At 43.8% G+C, this 20,735-nt stretch overlaps 1 protein-coding gene across 1 annotated transcript in view; it reads right to left on the bottom strand.

The window, feature by feature from the left end:
- Positions 1 to 1,541: 1,541 nt before the first annotated feature.
- grik4 (glutamate receptor, ionotropic, kainate 4) overlaps positions 1,542 to 20,735 on the bottom strand; it is a 128,993-nt gene continuing 109,799 nt past the window's right edge. Inside the window, exons 11-19 of the mRNA XM_070905266.1 lie at positions 18,278 to 18,481; positions 15,519 to 15,632; positions 8,207 to 8,316; positions 6,586 to 6,759; positions 5,932 to 6,097; positions 4,935 to 5,160; positions 3,890 to 4,018; positions 3,587 to 3,705; positions 1,542 to 1,931 (exon numbers count right to left, since the gene is read on the bottom strand). Of these exons, the coding sequence (XP_070761367.1) occupies positions 1,542 to 1,931; positions 3,587 to 3,705; positions 3,890 to 4,018; positions 4,935 to 5,160; positions 5,932 to 6,097; positions 6,586 to 6,759; positions 8,207 to 8,316; positions 15,519 to 15,632; positions 18,278 to 18,481 (1,632 nt within the window). The remainder of the gene's footprint in view (positions 1,932 to 3,586; positions 3,706 to 3,889; positions 4,019 to 4,934; positions 5,161 to 5,931; positions 6,098 to 6,585; positions 6,760 to 8,206; positions 8,317 to 15,518; positions 15,633 to 18,277; positions 18,482 to 20,735) is intronic.

Raw genomic sequence — 20,735 nt, 5'->3', positions numbered from 1 at the left:
GAAAGTAACCTAAGAATCCTAAGAATCCTGTTGCTGGTGGTTTGTTCTCATTGTTTCACGTCTGGAGGTATGGTTGTCAACTAAAACTGAATTGATACATTTCAAAAAGTGACTGAAAATTAGAATAATTGAATCATTTTGGTTTGACTTCAATCAATTTGATATTACAGTTGACTGAATCATCTTTCAGTTATCTTCTTTATCAGTTTGCAATGAAAATCAGGCTCTCAAAGACCCGATTAATATATTCTAAGTTTGGTTTGGGTTTTTGCAAAAAAGTATGAAAATGTCAGAGAGTGTCTGGGCTGATCTGAACTGAAATACTCATCAAAAGCAGTGTGTAAAACATCACATTCAATAAAAGTTTAACTGCCTTGACATTTAAAAGAACTCAACTCAACTGCTGATATAAAACCCCTCTTATCATGTTTTTGGTTGGTTCTGATATATGCCGGGTTTCTTGTCCTCATGAAACGAAGAAATGGAAGAAAATGACCTCTTAATCTCTAACTGAGAGTGTATACTGTGCAGGAGACGGTGTAAATATTTTAAAGTGAGCGATCATAAAGAGGACAGGTGATGAGACAATAAATCTGTCATGGTGTCAAAGATGGAGGACAGATGGAGGAGAAAGTCCCGTCAACACACAGAGGAAGAAGGAAATAAACGGATGTCTTGGTGTATGTGTGTTTGTGTGTGTGGCCATCATGTTTTTAAGTAGGTATTCAAAACAGGAAATCATTCTTTCAGCTACTCAGCCACCACTTTCAGCAATTAATCGTTCAATGAGCACCTGCCAACACCTCTGGACATGCATCGCTGTCTTTCAGAGATACCAACAGTTAAAACATTTTTTAATAGAATATCACTACTATAAAAGAAGTCTGTGTGTCTGCGTGTCTCTGTTTGTTTTCTAGGTTCAGTCGAGTCTGTTGTCTTCTCAAGGCTGTGGTGCTTTCTTCAGCCACAAGATAATACTTATGGTTTTTGGCACTTTCAAAATAAAAGGATTTGAAGGATGACCTTGCATTAGTCTGTTCATCTTCGCAGCTCTTCAGAGGCAATATACGTTCATACAGTAAATTGTCAGATAAAAAAAAGGAACTTGTTTAAAGTTTTTTTTGTTTTTAAGAATAGAATAACAATATTCAGTACTGATAATCCAACAGAGGACAGAAATAATTTAAAAAGGAAAGAAAAAGAAACAGCACAATGATAAATGACTGAAAATACTGCATAGTACAAATGCCCCGTAGCTGTTTTTGTCCGTCCTGTTTCACACGGTACAAAGGGCCAACAGGGACAGACCACAACGAGACAGACTCATCAGTTTCTCCTATGACCAAGGAAAAAATTCACCCAAGGAGATTCAAAAACTGCCTACTGGCTGTTGCCTCTAGGGCAAAACAAAGTTCACAGCATTGTCCTGCCCTTTAAGATCAAACTCCGAATGGCTGGTTCAAAATACCACGTGATCTTTGATCCCTGGAAGGTGGAGAGGTGGCTGCTGGGAAAGTCAGTCCTGTTGGAATCGGCGGACGTTATTCAGGTTCACTGCTATTTGTGGTCTTGTCCCACTCTATGCTCTCCTCACTGTGCGTGGGAGATGGGAGGGCCCCAGTGGCCCCTGCAGGACGCATCCTCAGTCCCTGGAAACGCCGGCACTCGGGGCAAATGCGGATGTGGCTACACCCTCTCGCAACCAGGGCAGCCTCCTGTGCCAGTCTGTGGGAGAGGGGTTCGGGCAGCCCGGTGCCCCCGCACAGCTTGCCGTTGCTGAGGCTAACGGCGGCAGCTCGCGCCCGACGCTCCTCCAGGGGTAAAGGCCGTGGCCGCATTATTGAAGCCGTCCGCCGGCGCCTCACCTGCAGGCTGTCGCGACACAGGACGATCCCCTGGAGCTCCCGCAGCATCTCCTCACACACTGACTGCTGCAAGCACACACACAGGGAGAAAAAGATAGGGGAGAGGGGGATAAGAGAGGGAGAGAGAGGGAGAGAGGCCAGACAACTCACTGACTGACTGACTTGATCAGGACAGACTGACGGACATCACAGACACATAACACATACATTTCATGGTTATCGTTATAGTCAGTGTATAGGTGGCTGGTATAGCTTTAAAAACACATATAGTACATATGAAATGTTAAACTTACTTTTTAGACAAATACAGACACGTAACACACATTTTATCTCCTGGACTGATGATCGAGTGATCCACTGGGAATCGACAGTATGTAAACTCAAACAATGACAGACATGATACTGCAGCTCAAGTGCAAGACAGGAGAGGCTTCTTATCAATCCACACATGCTGCACATGAGCACAGTAACAACAGATGCACACAGGTATAAACCCACACACACACACACACACACACACACAGTTTACGAGTTAGAGTGAAACATCGATCTGTGCTGCTCAAAAAGAAGAAATCACATGAGGTGGTTTTTGACTTTCACATTCTGAATGTTTATTGAATTAAAATCACAGTGCGGAGTCCATTTGAAAAGACAATTGTCAAGTACCTTTTAAAGGAATCACATCAGAAATAATTATATCACTGCGTGCACATCTTTCTCTGATGTATTGCTCGACCATTTTGTCATTGTTCATGGCGTCCCTGCCAAGAATAGCGCAGCAGAGCTCCTTCGCTAACAGAACAGACAATTTAAACTGGTCTTTGTCTTGATGAAAAAGCCTCTCCAAACAGCAGGACGTTCACAAGACTGGACACACTCCTCATATTGCTTTCTAGTCCTCACTCCAGACGAAGCTACATTAAAATTTACATGATTATAAATATATTATTTTGATGGATATATATTACGTTTTGGGGATTATAATAATCACACGCTATCTGTGCAAACCACTTTAAACTTTTCACAATGAAAAATACTTATAGTTGCTTTTTTCTCTATGTAAGGTAGAAATCTGTCATTTAAAAAACGATCCTCCCTTCTTCTTCTATCCACATCTGGTTGTACTGACAACAACATATATTAAAGCAAAGTTCTGGTTGACGGCCACAACTAGTCCATTATTGTCCGTCATTCACCAAATGGAATGAATGACTTCTTTCTGGTCTCTCACAATTGGATTTTGAGTGAAGATGTGCACACAATGCCAGGCGTCTTAAGTAATAAGATGGTTGGATTAAGGCTAAGATAAAACAGCCACAGTTATCTTGAGTAAACTCTCAATGGCAGCACCTTGTAAGCATGTATTCACCACCAATAAGCTCCAATTACATTCAATATTCTATGTTATGTACGATATTCTATGTAATATATATATATATATGTATGAATCTTCTATTGCTATAAATAGAAAATAATACATATATGCATGTACTCTGAGTGAGGTATAAGTGAGGTATATCTTTGGTTTTGTGCTGCTTATGTCTCATAGGCTGGATGAAGGGAGGCTGGGTGTCAAGTGGAACCCAGAGGAAGAAGAAGAACGCCTGCTACACTTCCTGTCAAAGTTGGAAGCTGGAAAGCCTAGCAGCTCCGCGGGGGGGAGGGTACCAGGGAGGGGAGAGGGAGACAAAGCAGATGCAGGTTAGATAGCCCTCTCTCACCTCATTTCCTGGCGTCTGCCTTAACATCCAGACAAACTCCAGCACTGCCATGAAGATAGCCACCAGCAGGCCACACACCAGCACCACGAAGATGCCGCCAATGTTCTCCATGCCCAGACCTGGAGACGACAGGATGCGGTGGGAGAAGTGAGAGTGAGACGGAGAGAGATAATGAGGGATTTGTAGAAGGAGAAAAAGGAAAAACAAAAACAGAGATGGACAAAGTGTTGTTCCAAACACACAGCCTGACCAGCTTGAATTAGAGCTGAAGAACAAGCAGATGAGGATTAACCGGAGACAAACCTTTGGCACGGTGGTCCTCCTCCTTTGGACACTTGCCACCATCCCACCACTTCCTCTTGAGGATCTCCAGACGATTGTCCTCCTGCATTTTGAGGATGGCCAGGTCGAACTCATCACGGTACACCGACCCTGCAGGGAAGAGAGGGGCAAAACTCACAACTGCACACGGCAAAACATATCCCAAGAAAGTAGTCCAACTAAAAACCGCATCCATTTTGTTAAATCAAATTACATTTTAATCACTTTTTCTTCTGATTCGCCGAGGTAAATGGGAAATTATGTGATTCCATTAGAAAACTAAACTAAAAATAATTTTTACAAGATAAAAGGGCTGACTATGATTTTGCAGTGTTCTACAGGTCACATCGCAGTATGCGGTATAGAACATCATCCACTAAAGAGTGGGTTTATTTTTCCTTTAAAGATCAAAGGAATTTAAATTAATCTTGTTTACTTTAAGGTGTGTTTCCCCCCCCACTCGCTGTCTGCAGTTTGAAACCTGAGATCAAAGTGTAAGTAAACCCTGTGTTTATACTCTCAGAGCAGCAAGCGAGGCATACAGCAACAGTTCCACATGCAACAGGAGCAAATTCCCTTTCTCTCCCCCTCACTTCTCCCATCACAGCGTGGAAACAGCCGCTCCATTAAAGTCTAGCAGTAAGTCTCTTTTAGTTTCTCACTTTTTGCATCATTTTCCCCCATGATAGCAGCTAATGGTTTGGCTTTTCTGAGGCTTTACTTTCAATTACACTCTCCAGTTTGACGTTTATGGTGTATCCTCCAACTAATGCCCCTGCTCTTCATTCCCTCTTCTTAGCTTCTATATGAATTATACAGTGTATTTAAGCAAAACCCTGCAGCCTTCATTTCACACTGAACTTCCAATCCCCTCCACTTCACCAACAGACCGTCTTCTGTCTCAGCCGCTGATCTCCATCAGGTCTCCCACCTGTGTGAGTTAACTGTTAAGTTCTCCTTTTCTTTCCCTTACGTTTAATTCTTCTTCCCCCATCCCCCTCATCTCCACCCCATCGTCTCCACTCACCCAGTGGCATGCCGATGCCGTAGCCCTTGGTATCCAGCAGTCCTCCAATCTGAGTCAGGTTGCAGTTCCTCTGGCGGTAGTACTCGTTCATGGTGCTCTCTAACAAGTAAGCATAGTTGGAGTTGAGGACACGGGCGATGCCCTCCTCCGTGCTCTTCACGAACACACTGGGCTGTTTTGAGTGCATGAAGTTCCACATACGCTGGTAGGTCTGGTAGCGAGAGTTCTGCAGAGAGGCGAGAGGAGCAGGAGAAACAGACACTGTCAGATGTGGGTGACAGTAAACTAAAGTTTATCAGTCGCAGATACATATTTCTTCAGTTTCACAGAGGTCGAGATTGGTTTTCATTTGTTTTTCTTTTTCATTTTCTTGACTGTTGGATTTATTCAAACTCTCTGATTCTCCAAAAGGTGTGCTGCAGTTAAATGTGAATCTTTTTTTCTTCAGCAGATCTCTTTCCACTTGAGTAGCTTCAGAGTTTATAACAGAAGCTTCACTTAACATCCTCACCTGTCCTCTGCTTTCTCTTGGCCTGTCCTCCCTGAGTTATTCAAGGTCCAGCGGACATGAAAGTGCAAAGAAAGACAAGGCTAATGTCTCCCATTCCTTCCCTCCATATCATACTTCACTGTCTCTCTCCCTGTAACACACTCTGTTTCTCAAACTCTCATTCTTTTTCTCTCTCTCTGAGGTCAAATCTTGAGAGGATGAAGGAGGATAGTGTGTGCCTCTCTTACGGCCCTGGACAGTGCCCCATCTCCCAGAGGAGAAGGATATTGAATGGTTGTGGTGAGGAGCAGACAGGAAACAGATAAAACCTTTGGCTAGAGGAGGAGGACAGGACGGACAGGTAGGTGATGAGAAGGATAACATCACTGATGGCCCATTGATCACTGCAGGCTCTTAGGTGAGTCTGTGTGTATATGTGTGGCTGTGAGGCTGTGATTTCAGAGTCTAAATAATCTATCATATGTAATGATGTGTGTAACCTCTGACCTGGAAGAAGGTCATTGTGGATCCTCCGTGCATGGTGCCGTACTCTATCGCCGTCTGATCTGCCAGGTCATCTACTGACTCTATCGGCACCTCCATCCTCTGGACCGTTAGGAAGGCAGCCAGGTTGGCGGTGTAGGATGAGATGATGATTAATGTGAAGGCCCACCTGTGGAGGAAAGGCAGGGGACACGAACATATGTATTCAACAATAAAATTATGTACATGGGCACGCTGGTTTATGAAGATAGATTGTCTGGGTGAAAGTGTAGGAGGATTGAAATAACTGCGCACCTGAGAGCAGAAGACACTGCAGGATTTTCAGTGGATGACGGGGTGGATGTATAAATGGATGGGTGGTGTATAGATAAAGGTGACAATGCTCGATTTGGATGAAAGGAAGTGACGTTTTAGCAGCAAAGGCAGACATACACAGACAATCTCTCACGTATGCGCATGCACAACTGCCATCACTACCTCATCTCGGACCCTGATGTCCCGGAAATCTGGAACGAAGCTTCAAGATCACATCAAAGATGAAATGTATTCCGTGATGAAGCAATACGCACAAAATTAAAACAGAATTGAATGTGGATTTGAAAAGCTGAAAACATGCAAATGCACTCATGTTTGTGTGTCTCTGTAGCCAATACTAACCACACTCCGCTGACACAACGTGTGGACAGAGCTCTGGGAGCAATGGTGGATCCTTGCTGCATGAAGCCACCAACAGGGAACCAGAAACTGTTGCCAAGTGAGTACTGGTTGATCAGCAGGTTACAGCGACCTTTCAGACACGGGTGGGGGTTGTACCACTCATAAGGTGTCAGTCTGGGGGGAACGAGACAATGAGATAAGACAACGGAGAGAGTCAGCGAAGGAATACAGCCAACAAGAGTGGGACTGGAAGCTGGATTAAGTATTCTGACGAGAGCAAAACTCAAGAGACGGGGAGCGAGCGAAATGGAGAAAGAAAGGGAGAGATAGACAAGGAGCAAAACAACTCAAACAGTCAACTGAGCACAAAGCCACCTTGGCTCTCTAGAGAGTGAACCAACCTGCTTTTCATTCCCCACGTGCTGCCTACTTAAGCAGTGGGGGTGAAGGAAATGTAATTGGTATGTTCAAATGGTGCTGCATGAAGCCAAAGTTATGTGACAACTCTGGTATGTGATAGATTGAGACTACAGTGTTTAAACTCCTCCTGCTCTGCCGAAATTAACAAAATAGTTACAAAGAAGAAGAGAAAGCATTTAAGGGTCATAAAGGCAAAGACATTTAAAGGAATTTCACATTTTTTAAGTCTACCTTAATATAATACCCACATGTACCTAAATGTAAATTGAAAGAGTAATTGGTCCCTGTAATCATTCCTACTGTTCATACTGTCTGTGAAAAGCATCCATTCGTAAATCAAGTGGATAAATTCCCTCTTTATGTTTCCCCTGACTGTGTTTGCTTGCTGAGCTGTGGTGAAGGGATAGTAACACAAAGAAGGAATGTCATACAACAAAGACTGTAACTTTGGGAGGTACCCACTCGATTTGTCTAATTCAGACTGCTGAAGCCTCACATTAGCTTCTCTGTGTTTGCACAGAAAGAGGACTGGAATTTGTCCCCTGTCACTTAGATTGGAATTGCATTAGGAAGGGATCTCTTTGTGGCCAGTAAGGGCAGAAGAAACAATTACAGCTACTGCTAAATTTGTCTAAGTACGTGTGAGTATTGACCTGAAGAAACATGAACCTATCCTTTAACGCGCATCTAATGCCCAGTATGATTGTAGAGGAAATATTGTTCTTGACAAACGTCAGAGTGCACATTATTCACTAAATTGTCATGATCAAATATATATATATATATAGCAATTACACTACACCACCTGCAGAACTCTCTTTAGAGAAGTAATACATCTACCTGATAATTTGATTCCAGATGGCATTACATAAGACATAACATTTGCACTTTTGATAGAGTTTCTTCTTAAGACAGTGCAATTTAATTGTTGTATAAGCAATAATAACTTGCAGCTGCAGTTGTGCCAGTTCCCTCCCTGACCAACAGGTGTCAGTGTGACGCTGGAGACCCACCACTGGGAGGAGAACGTCTCTCTCGCAGAGATGAGGAAGAGACCCCCGTTTCCTCCTCCGTATAACCCCCAAACAAACCTGTTTGTGTTTTCACTCTCTGTACTCTTACCCCTTTGTTTGTCTCACATTGTTCTCTCTCTCTCTCTCTCTCATCTGTACAGAGTGTATTTCACTGGTGAGCTCCTTACCTGGCCACCAGAAAGAGGACGCAGCTGACAGCCAAGTAGGCCAGAAGCATGAAGAGCCAGACTCCAGGGGAGAAGGGATCCAGGAAGGAGAAGTAGCCTGGCCTACGTCCCTGAAGCACACACACACACACACACACACACAGTACAGGGTTAAAATCATTAAAGCCTGCACAGATCATGTAACACTGTGATCCCATGTTCAAATCACACAAGCCAACCCAACGAGGGCTTTTGTTGAACGAGGAGGTGAGAGGTTAAATACTTACTTGTAAAGGTGAAGATTAACCAATTAGTGTGTGAGAAAACATCTAAGTCTCTAACATCACCTCCATACAGTGAGTGCCGGGGATTAATTAAAAAGAAATGTTGCTGAATTTCACTGTTGATTCTTTTGCCCCAGGCCCAATTTGGTCAGTGTTAAACAACATTTAGTGCAGCCTGTGTAATTTGGAAAAGATGAAAAAGGTGACTGGGACAGTAAATAAAGGGATTTTGATGTGATAAGCCTAGATTTTCCTGTCCTAAACTGATAGCACTATAATTATATGAATCTCATTTGCATGTAAACATTCAGATCAACATTGTATGAAAGCACAAACTCAGTCTCCCATGAATTGTCAACAGAGTGGCACAGGGCTGTATATTGATACAACATCACAGATAAGAGGTTTTATTTCCCGGATTCTGGCACAGAAAAAATAGAAACAACTGACTAAATTAACTGACTACTTTCTGTTGACTCGTATATAGTATGCTTTCACACGGAATTACATTACATAAAGTACTATGTCCAATCATAAAGAACAATTAGACGTCATAATTATTAACAGAGACAAAGACAACAGCCACTATTAGTGCTCTCCACAAGGTTGCATGCAGTAGATAGAGAAAGGTCAAATAATCAACTGAACCATTACAGCTACATTAAACAGAAACAAATTTCTGTGACCTATAGTTGACTTTCTGTATGACTGGGAGCGCAGTGTCCCAGCTTGGAGGGGAAAAAAGGAAAAGACATTAATAGCTTTGGCTTGGACAGAAAGGCTAGCTGTGCCAAAGCAACTATGGGCTCTTACTGTAGGTATTGGTTTGTACTGGTAACCAATGGTAGAGGAGATAAACTGGCTGAAAATAGGGTTGGCAGCGTGTACACCGATGGGAATACAGGGGCTAATTCCTATGCTTTATTATCCAACACCAGCAGCTATTGTCCTCTAAATGAAACCAATTACTGGTGAACCAGCGCCAAATATCAGAATGATTGTGTGTGCTTATTTATGTGCGTGCTCATATTTCTCATGTGCGTGTTCAGCGTATAGCCTGGCTGGCCGAACATCAGCGAGGGAATATTAGCCATTTACACACAGATCACACGTCCACCATCTGTTAATGAGTATGAAATGGAGGTGGTTGTCAGGGCCAGCGAGACTGTTAAATAGTGGAGGTGATCAAACAACCAACTGTCCAAGTGTTGTTGTGAGAGTGACGCACTCAATCATGTAGAAGTTCCTTATCTTCCATTACTGTGTCAGCAGGCAGCGCCTGGAGCCCGCCTGAACAAGCCCACATCACTTTTAAACAAAAAATACTCAATTAGGTCCTCCTAGGGGACATCATGCCGGCCAAAACAACGCAGTAATACATTTCTGAGGCCTTCCAAAATTAAATTTGCAGCAAGAGAGTAAAATTATTTTGGTGGGCATTTGTTATGATAAACGAACCCCCATTTAGACTTGCGCAGAGATGAAAACTCATTAATGCGTGTGTAATCACTTGCATATCAGCCTGAGCGAGTAAAATAGGAGTGGTGCAGAAAGCAGGAGAAGAGAGTGAGATTCAGTATCATTTTTAGCATGATTCAAATCAGCCTGCCAGTCTTAATGTCTGTCTATCTATAGAGTGCAATGCTCAAGATGATGATGATGATGGCTGTCTGGAAATAGAACAGTGGAGTAGTGAAACACACAATGGCCATCACTGACGTATTGAGATACTACTGTTGTAAAGTGAGTATCTCTGCCAAGCTGCCTGTTGTTGGCACTGGCATTATTGGGGTAACAGCAGTATATGCTGACATGAGTCCTCCTGTTTGCTGTCCCAGTTTGGTGCATGCTGAACCAGCATTTAGTTAACTGCTTGCCCCGCTTGTCCACATCTTAAGCTCCCACCAAGGTGCTATTATTAAGATGAAGCGAGCTGCGGAGACACGGGACTCCCATGCTAACAGATGGTGGGGAAGTGAAGGTGCAGAGGAGCAGCTCAGAAATAGAGACAGAGAGAAAGGTGGGAAGAGACAGAGATCACAGGGACAACAGGAAAACAGTAGGAGTTGCGCGCTGCTGAGAAGTCTTGACTCTGGTGCTGTAATATGTGTGCTTTAAGACTCAGACTCAGTAATGTTTTCAGGAGTTGGAGGGGAAATTACCCATGGTGAGACACACTAATGAGCACACAGAGATTCAGATAGGCTTAAGAGGAGCGTATTCAAAATCTTTGTGTATGTTTCCAAAATGTGTTTTCTCTGGAATTTGTTTTACATTTTACAAACATTTTAGGTCTGCAAAGAACAGGCTTAATTAATCTCCCTTTAATGATCATCTTGTGACAACAAAGAACGTGATCGTAGTTACTATGATGTCTGCCATAATGTATGTGCTCAATAATTTCATGTTAACAATGGATCACATGACTATGTGTGGACTTGCTGGAAACACAAGTCCAAATGAATGCTAACACTGCTCCTTGTCTGCTGAATGTGTAAATACTGTAAGCCACTTTTAATAATAATAGCTTTATAAAAGGTGATAATGTGCCAACGTTGTGTTTACAGCTTGTGATGCGCCCAAAAAATCTGTTAATGCAGGTTTCACTTCACTTTGCCACAGCTTTCTAAGTTCACAGAACAGTAAATTCACTACTGAATCCTTGTTTGAGCGGAGGTGGCCCACAGGACAGGCTGGCTGACTCCTGTTTCCTTTGATGTAAGGAAATTATGAAACACTGCATCTGTCCTTCACAGCGGCTTGCCTCTGATTCATCTCTGCAATTGAGGGCTCGGTGTATAACTTATGTGTGCAAATATTGAGTGTATTTAGGAATTCATAAATTATCAGTGATACATTGACTTGAGAGAGCAATTAAATAAACCACAAGTACCTCCCAGTCCATCCAAAAAGGCCTAGAATTATTGTTTAAACAGCGAGCTCATATAGGTGGTCTGCTCTCTCTTCGTTTTGGAAGGTTAGTCTGTGTGTGCAAGACAGACCGTCAGCAGCTGTGTGTTTGTGTGTGTGTGCGCTTGTGTTTCAAAGCTTGTCAGCAGCTGTCTATGCTGTCAGTCATCCGCAGCCGGGCAGATACAGTACGTGCTTGGGCAACCCAGTGCACAGGGAGCACCGGTGCTGCACACAGAGGCAGCAGGTAGCTGACTTCCGGCTGGGGAAAACACAGCAACCATGGCTAATCTGGTAGTTACTGTCTAATGGGGGACATACACTTGAAGGACACAGAAGACTCCAAAACTTTGACAGAATGACCTAACAAACTAGTAGTAGTTACCTTGGTGCATGAGTTAGATATTTATAGTAAATAGCTGCAATAAACTCAAAATAGAACGAGCACCAAATGTGAGTATATGAGTAAACGCTAAAGCCACAAGTTGCCCTAGCTCTCCACACATAAACATTTGCTGCCGTGTTTAAATTATTTTTATTAGAGGCAGGGGAATCATTTTATAGAGGTTTATCGTCACGTTAAGATGATAAGAGGGCATAAGGCAAATCAAAGGACGGAAGAGAAAGCAGAACCAGGTACAGAGGGCGAAACATCCTTTACGACCTGTTTTTATGAGTACATCTCAGCAAATAGAATAGCGAGGAATTGCTGCCTATTACAGTATGTGTATGTCCCTTCTTCCTCTTAACACGCAGATGAAGAGCTCATTCATTTTACCTTGCACTGTCCTTGTTTTCTCTCAACTTCCCACTGTCCCTCCTTCAACCCCCCTCCCTCTTCTGTCTCTCTCGAGGGATTGCCTGCATGCCAGGGTGGCTGAAGGAGCTGGTGAGGTTATCCAGTCAAGGATTTCACCTAGTCATCCTGCCTCTTGGTATTCATACCACAGTGTTGCCCCCTGAGGTTGCCTGCCTGAATACCGACTTACTGAAGGAGACTTCCTATTGTCATTTCAACTCTCACTCCCTCCTGCTCGCTTCTCTGCTCTCATTTCTTCGTCTTCTCACCACCCCTTCTGCATCTCTTTCTGCTCATTCTCTTTTATGTTGTCTTTCTTCCTCTCCCTCCCTGTGCCCCCTCCTCCCACTCACCCACCTTCTGTCTTCTTTCTGGGCTCTTTGATAGTGTGTGCATTTCTAATTGTGTCAGAGCAGACCCTGTCAGCTGTTATGGTTGTTGAGATAGCCACAGGGGCAATCTGCGGAGAGCAGTTGATTTGGCAGAGAGGTCACAGGGTCATATTCACAACAACATCCTGCTGCCTCCTGGGCTCACCTCATGTCTGTTTGTTTTGTACAGGCGTGTGACTGTGCATGTCTTTGTACTCTCATGTGTGTATGCACATGTGTGAAACTATATGTGTGTGTTTATATGCGCAGGGCTACATGTGTTTATGACAGTGTAATTTTGTCTGAGGCTGTGTGTGGCCAGAGAGTCAATAAATCTCTGTAAGCTGCGCTCTACCCTCGGGGCAGCTGTTGATTCTGACACAGCTTCACACACCCCTAATTAACTCCTATGTCTAATTAAGCACCGCTCTTACACACACACACACACACACACACACACACACACACACACACACACACACACACACACACACACACTTACTTTGTTGCACAGTTCCCAAAATGAAGGAAATGTTTAAGTGGTGGAACTGGCACCGATATAAAGGAGTGTTGGGATCTTGGGGTTACAGCACATGGCTTTTTGTTGTACAGATGATGAATGTAATGGGAGGGATGGTTTTTATGAGAAGAGGCTGACAGTAGCTCTAGGTTACGTCTGGGTTCATAACTCTGACGTCCGATTCACACATTGTACTGGCTTCTGAGGTGACGGTGTGGTCTTTGATTTGTGTGTGGAAGCAAATCAGATTTATTTATACAGCCTCAAACCACTTGCATGTCTCCAAGGACACACACCATGTAATATACAGTACTACATGACTGTATATAGACCAACTACAAATCCCCAACAGGCCACAAAATAGTCAGGCAAGACAGCTGGAGAACCTGGACAGGTAGAGCTTGTCTTCTGCAGACAAGCAGCCGGCTGCAGAGAATCAGATCCCCTGTCTTTTTGTGTAACGTAAAACACAAAATCATGTGACAGGTAATCAAGCGTTGTGATTTGTCGCTGTTCTGAATGCTCCACGGACAGTTGACAGTTTTTAGAGTGGAGGAGCCGGTGGAGTTTCAGTCCAGGTTTGTTGCTGCTTTCTGCTGTCTCATACAGGAAATGAATTGATTTAGTTTTGCTGCATTTAGTCTGAATTGTGCTTAAAGGCAGTGATTTTCGGGAAACAGCATGAGATAGCTTTGTAATACACTTGATTAATTTTCCCAAAACCTTTTATGGATTGTGCCTTTTACTATATTGTTGTTGAGAAAAATATTGTCCATATTGATTGATTCTGAACGTGAATAAGTGCTGCAGCCTTAATAATAAAGACACAAAGACGCACAATAAATGAGAAAAAACTGTGTGTGTGTGTGTGTGTGTGTGTGTGTGTGAGACAGACAATACATACATACTGACAAAGAGGAGAGATGGAGATTAAATGGCTGATAGTCTGAGGGTAATTAATACCCAACTGGCGCCTTTATTTTATTGCATTCGCCATTCTTATTGATCAGACTGAAATTTTCATTTAAAGTTTGAAATAAGCAGCAACCCCCTTGTAGAAATCACTGTGCCTCAGATCAATAGTCAGCGGATTAGAACTAAACAAGTGCAGTCACAGAAATTCAAATATCGAATTTTAGAGCCATGCTGAGGGACGCCCTGAATCAGATCTGAGAAAGTGCCAAGGGGCAATGGGGAGAGTAAAGAGGGCATGAGGAAATGATGGTGGGAGAGAGAGAGAGAGACAAAGACAAGGGACACCTGTCTTCACTTACCCTCTTATCTTGTACCTTTCTCTTTTCTCTCTTTATCTTTCCAAAAACTCCATACACCAGCATTTTATCTTAATAATAACTGCTTTCTTTATTTCTCTCTTATTGACCTCTTACTCAGGACTCTGGCGTCAACTGGGTCAAGTCTGTGCTAATTCAAGTCTGTGGCTGTGTGTGTGTGTGTGTGCCAGCCCTGAGGGACATTAGCTCCATATCAACTCCTCATGTTGCCACCCGCCTGCCTGTCTCCCACTTCAGAGGTGATACGCGACCCAGCAGCCCATTTAACACTGCACCTGCTGCGAACATCGATTGATTCTCCCCAACTGTTGGCGCTCAATTGAGTCCCTCACTGCTACACCTATTAGTGCTGTGACTACGGGAAGGTGAGAAGGAGGGAGGTTTCCAAGAAGGGGAGACAGGAGCGAGACGGAATGTGAGTAAACGCCCCCCTGGGATACCACACTAATGTTAGCTAGCGCACGTGCCAGAGCACCTCAGTGAGGACTGTGGCCAGTGCCATACTGGGCCCCGCTGTGTCACCTTGGGTTTTGGGGGGGGACCGATGATTAATGGACCACTGACTCTGCACACACTGGCTCATTTCCACCTGCGCTGCTGTTGCTTCACTGTTTCTTGCTCTCTGCGGAGCATGGAGGGCGTTGCTTGTGTGAAGAAGATGGCCAAACCCAATCAGAGGGCAAGCAGAAAACAACTGTGAAAGTGCTACGTTCATCAGGAAGTTCACACAGTTAAACAGGCCATCTGGTGCTGACAGGATGGGGGGCCACAGCAACAGATGGAGGAAATGGGCGAAGTGGACGCTATTAAAAAAGTTGAGACTGCAGGGACAGAAGGGAAAGGATGTTAGGAAGATAAAGGAGAAGCAAGAAAGCGAGACTAAGGGTTGGAAGAGAGAGGAAAGAAGGTGAAAACACACAGATAAAGGAGAAACGGAGAAGCAGAGAGGCAAAAGAGGCGATACAGTGCAAAAGAGGAGAGTTTGTGGAAGGATTTAGACAAACTAAGAGAGACTCGACAGGTCAAAAGGGACAGTGGTTCTTCTCCAGCCATTAGAAAAGGCTGACAGCCTGCTGTGGTACGTCCGCAAGCTGTACTAGAGCCAGTTCGATCGGTTAGAGTGGGTGTGTGTGGGGGGCTGGTGGGAGGTAACTCACCAGGTGGACACGGTACATGATGCTGATGCCGAGGGTCATGAAGGGCTTGGAGAAGTCGATGACCTTTTCACGCTCTGCTGTGATAGTGAGGCCCGCAACTGCCAGGTCAGCTTTCTGAAACACAGAGGGCGAGCAGAATCACATCATGTAAACACACAGCCAAACACACTGAACACAGCCGTGAGGACGTAGCATAAGTTTATGACATAACCAAAGATTTAAGCGCTTGAAAAGAAGACGAGGATGACATAAGAAGTGGGCTGCTAGATGCTAATTCCCTAATAATGCCCTTTTGTATCCCATAGCCTCTTTGTCGGCCAATAGTGCTATCTGTGGTGAGGATAATCCAGCATTGGCACTGTGTGTGTGTGTGTGTGTGTGTGTGTAGGGCACAAGAGAGCTCAGGATAACCATTGTGGCCGGCCACGGGAACACTGTCAAGACAAATCACTTGACAAAGCAGCGGCTGGTAAAACACACACTTAGCAACACACAGACACACACGCACATATAGAAACGGTCAACGTACGCTGAATACTGGATGGCTCCCTACTAATAATACAGGCCAGCAAAGTGCAACTGCAAGGGATTTTTCATCTCCCTGAGGAGCAAAGAGTGAAAGCAGCAACGCATTGCTCTTTGTCCGCTGCAGGAGAACTAAGAGGATTGGGGAGACGGGAGAGGAATGGGAGGATGAGAGTGAGGAGGAAGGAGCTCTGCTGCAGCACTGCAGACACCACTCAAAATCCTCAACACTCAGGGAAGAGAGACAGGGAGAGGGGCATCTGACATACACGAAAGAGCATTTTTGCCACAAAATGCCATTTGGACGTGATGTGAAAATGGAATCTGTTTTCTTTCCATAATTATTCTAACCTTTAGAACAGGTTTAAAACGCTGCCAGAAGACATTCAGAGCTAAAAGCCCAGTTCCGCTCTGTCTGTGCTTCAATTAGTGCATTACACAAAAAATTTCCACCTCTTTAACCTCGCCCCAGCCTGCTCTCCACAATGAAGCCTAATGTCTCCTGCTGCCCTATCCTCAGCCCACAGGCTTTGACCCTCCATCATCGGCCGAGTCTAGCCTCCGCCTCGTCTTTTCTCTCTCTCTCTCTCTCTCCGCCGTTTGAAAGTCTGCCCGCCTTGCCGGAAGGAAGCCACACGCAGGGAACGACCATCCAGGCAATTTCAACAAAGAAAGTCACTGATCCTTTGAAAAATGAACACACACGTATGTCGTAAAAGCCACTGAAATATTTATGTGAAGATAGAATATTAATATTGATTACTGGTTTCCTCTGCCTGCCTGCTGATATGCCTTCTAGTATAACTGAAAAAGAAAAACAATGTAATGTTGGCTGTTCCATATTGCATCATACCTGTTTCAACTTGCATTTAATCATTTTGTCCTAACCTGATGAAAAAGGACAAAATAAAACTTGTGAATGTGAGGGATGAATAAAACATTACCCTCTAGGATATAGCATTTGACTTCAAGAGTTTAGTCTTTGGAGATGCTGTATGCCTGTGTTTTCTAACTGCAGCACTGTGGATTAAGGAACCAGGACATACTGTACTTAGACTTTGGTCTGGATTCCTCCTGGCATGTCTCATTGTTAGCTCAGGCTGTCTGACACCCGTCAAACTAATCACCCTCACACAGTGAAATATTGTTCAGTCTGAATGGTACAGGCAGGGACACAGGTATCTGTTGTCCGGAATAACCTCAGGCTGTCCTCCTCTGCTGCTACCGAGTGTATATTTCATATCCTTTCAACTTATCCGTTAAACTTGCAACCGTGGCTGTTCCTTTGTTTTCTTTCACATCATCTTTTTACTCGACCATCTTTCCCATTCCTTTCTAAGCCTTTAACCAAACAAGCTCAAGCCTTTCTGTCCACTGTGGAACATCCCTCCAGATGTCCCCCATCCCATCACAAATCCCTCTCAAGCACGTCTCGACTTTTTGTCCCCCCCCCGCCATGCCACTCCACAACTCAAGCTGCTGTCAGAGACACATGTTAACTTCAACCACGGCCCTTCTGAAGGTCAGCCTTCCACAGGCAATTTACAGGGGATGAAGGCAGTGGCAGGCTGTGACAATAACAAGAGCAGGCACTCCTTGCTTTACATACTTAATGGCTTTGCCCTCCATTAGCCCACAGAATTAAGACAGATCACTTCTTAGGATCAGCTCAGTCGCTCTCTACTTCATTCCTCTTTTTCTCTTTCTCACCCCAGCCTTCCTCCTCACTTTTTTTTTTTTTTTACCCTGTTTCACTTTTTTTCCTCCCCCTCTTCCCCCCTCAGCTCCCTTATATAACCTTATCTGCCCGATAACAGTGACATACAGCGTGGCTGGAAGAGTGTAAGGCCTCACTTAGAGATTTAACATCAACAACATGGACTGATTCAGGAGGAAAGTCTGTTAAGGTCAGTTCAGAAGGCTTACGGAAAGGAGCTGACAGGGAATGAGCCACCAACAAGCCGTGACTGTTCCGGAAAATACAATGCTTAGGCTGAAAAGGCCAACTGCCGAATGAAAAATGTATATGTATGAGTGTATGACATGAAGGAGAGCTGCTAGCTGTGAACTGTATGAAAGCTGAGCGATACACTTTTATGTTTGTGCATGAGTGCCTCTAGGACAGGCCTTGGACATTGGTGTGCTTGCAATGTGATAAATATCCTAATCTATGGGTGTAGGGCTTGTTTGCAGGCTACACCTCAGCCTCTGTGCATGTGTATATATCTACATACCCTTGAGATGAGCTCCCCGACCATGCCGGTCCACGTTCCATTGGCACCAGGCACCCCGTACAGTCTGTCCCCCACCAGACGGATGCGATACTTGAACTTGAGAATATCTGCCAGCTCCTTCAGCATGTCCACACAGAATCCTTCGTAGCGGTCATTTCCCTCCAGTTCTTGGTGGTTCGGCCGCAGCATCACATATGGATTTTCCTGCAAAAACCAAACATGGTTTGCATTGTAGACAATACATCTCCAACTGACGGAGCATAGACAAGATGCTGACATACTGCACAGGGAACACCATTCATACTGGATCAATACTCTACTTTGTACTGCATGTTAAAGGCAAACCATACTATTTTTACACACCAAATTCAGTTTACTTGTCACAGGGAGACCTTTTCAGTCTGAGAAAATAAAATAAATGTCTTCTGTGGCTGCGGAGGAAGCTTTCAAAGTCTGAAAATCAAATCTCTCGTTTTAGCAGAAAGTTTGCATTACCAACTGAGGGTGTGGAGTTTGAAAGACGTGGACGTTTACTAGACAGGGAGAGAACTAAATACACTATTGAGTTGCATTATGGGAAATGTGGGACACTGTGTTTTTGGGGGTTTGACCTAAACTTGAGACTAAAAGTCAGGGAATCTTGGAATCTGTTGCCTCAATTTCTATCTCTTGAAAGGCCCCACCACTTTATGTAAATGTACTACTAAATGGCTGGAGTGCCTCTTTAATGTTTAATGTGATTGCTTTACAGAACCTAACTAAAGGTTTTACAGTCAGGAAGAATGGTGGAAGCATCCCATATGTCCTTCTGGAGGTCATAGTTCACATCAAGTTTACTACCTTCAATGAAAACAGAGATTTGTGGATTTGAAGCAGAGCCAGGCACTAAAATCAGGGGAAGACAGGCGAATGCTAATCTGTTATACCCTGCAAAAAGTGGATAAGAAACAAAAGCAGTTTTCCTCTCACCACACACACACACTCACACGCCCAAACACACACCTATTTACAACCTGTCTTTTAGAGAACCAACCCTCTGTTCGGCTGTCTGTTTATTTATGTCTTGTTTTGTCATTTAGTTGATGTTGTAGGAAGATTTAAAGAGCCCCGCAGTGATGTATTTTGGAGCCACCCTTATTGTGCTATTTTTCAAATAATGCAACTGTCAAACTGGTGTGCTCAGGCTCCACTACATCATAAAAAAGACAGTGTTATGTACCACTTTGCTGTTGCTCTATCCCTGCACTCAGCTCGTGAATCCAGCTAAAACTAACTTACTTTGGCAACATGACATCAAATAACAATGATTAACAAGTCTAAGCATTTTCTCGTGTTGACACTCTCTGTTTTAAAGTAATCAAAACAAAACAAAGGGAATACAAAGTTCTGTTTTCTTTATTGTTGCGGATAGAAGTTTCATTTAGTAATTTTGTGTGTATTTCACCACAGCCATTCAAAGCCACTGTGACAGCTTTTGGGAGGGTAAAGCATGAGCAGTGGTGTTGTGGTGCTGTATTTTGAGAAGTGGAATAGAAATGAAATTGTTTTGTCATCGCCCCAGCTGGAAATACTTATTTGTGCTGTAGCTGGTTGACTGGTGATTGATTTGCCTCACAGTGAAAGCCACAAAAATAGTAGTTACTGAAATTGGAACATTTGAGAACTTTGTGCACATCAGGTGGCACAACTGTTACTGTGACGTGCCCTGTTGTCATAGCAACCACTGGGTTCCACCTGTAGCTGCGTACAGAGGGGGGTTCAGATCACTCTGACACTGGATTGGGCGGCTTTGCCTCTTTCTCGCTGCATCACTGGACAGTAGAACCTGCAGCCTCCTGTTCTGCTGTGATAAGAATGAGAATGAAATGATCGACTCTCTCTGTCTGCGTAACCTAGAATCTGCGTATGGATTCAATTTATCCAACCAGGCTCATAGCTTGATTTAACAGACATGCCGTACGGCAACAATAACCTGCGCTGTCAAAGACTCTATACAACATATAGTAACGTGAGAGTGAAGTAAGTGAGCTGCACATGTGTATGTTAATTGTCAACAAATCCCATGAAAAAATCAAAACTGTGTAGCCAAAGCCCGATATAGCTCATTCCTCTGTGCCATACACCTCCATTGTTGTGTAAAAAACATTAAAACCCCATCAATGAGCCACACAATGCACTGGAGGACATGCTCCCTCTTCACCATGAACATAGGCACTGTAGTTTATTTTGAGTTGAGGGCACATACAGAGTCCTGCTGCTGTAAATACTCACTAGCACATAATTCACTGTTTACCCCTGTTTGTGCTAAAAACTACAGTGGGAAGGGCTTTAAAAATATTTATTTCTTCAGTAGGAACGACTGGACTTAGAGTTGAGGGCCACAGAAACGCTGGAGAAGCCAGAAAAAACACTGAAATATGGAGTCAAAGTTTTAGTCTTTTCATGGGATTTATTGACA

The sequence above is a fragment of the Enoplosus armatus genome, chromosome 5 (genome assembly GCF_043641665.1).
Source record: "Enoplosus armatus isolate fEnoArm2 chromosome 5, fEnoArm2.hap1, whole genome shotgun sequence".
NCBI lineage: Eukaryota > Metazoa > Chordata > Actinopteri > Centrarchiformes > Enoplosidae > Enoplosus > Enoplosus armatus.
The sequence above is the reverse complement of the archived record's forward strand: the minus strand, read 5'-3'. Positions and strand labels throughout refer to the sequence as shown.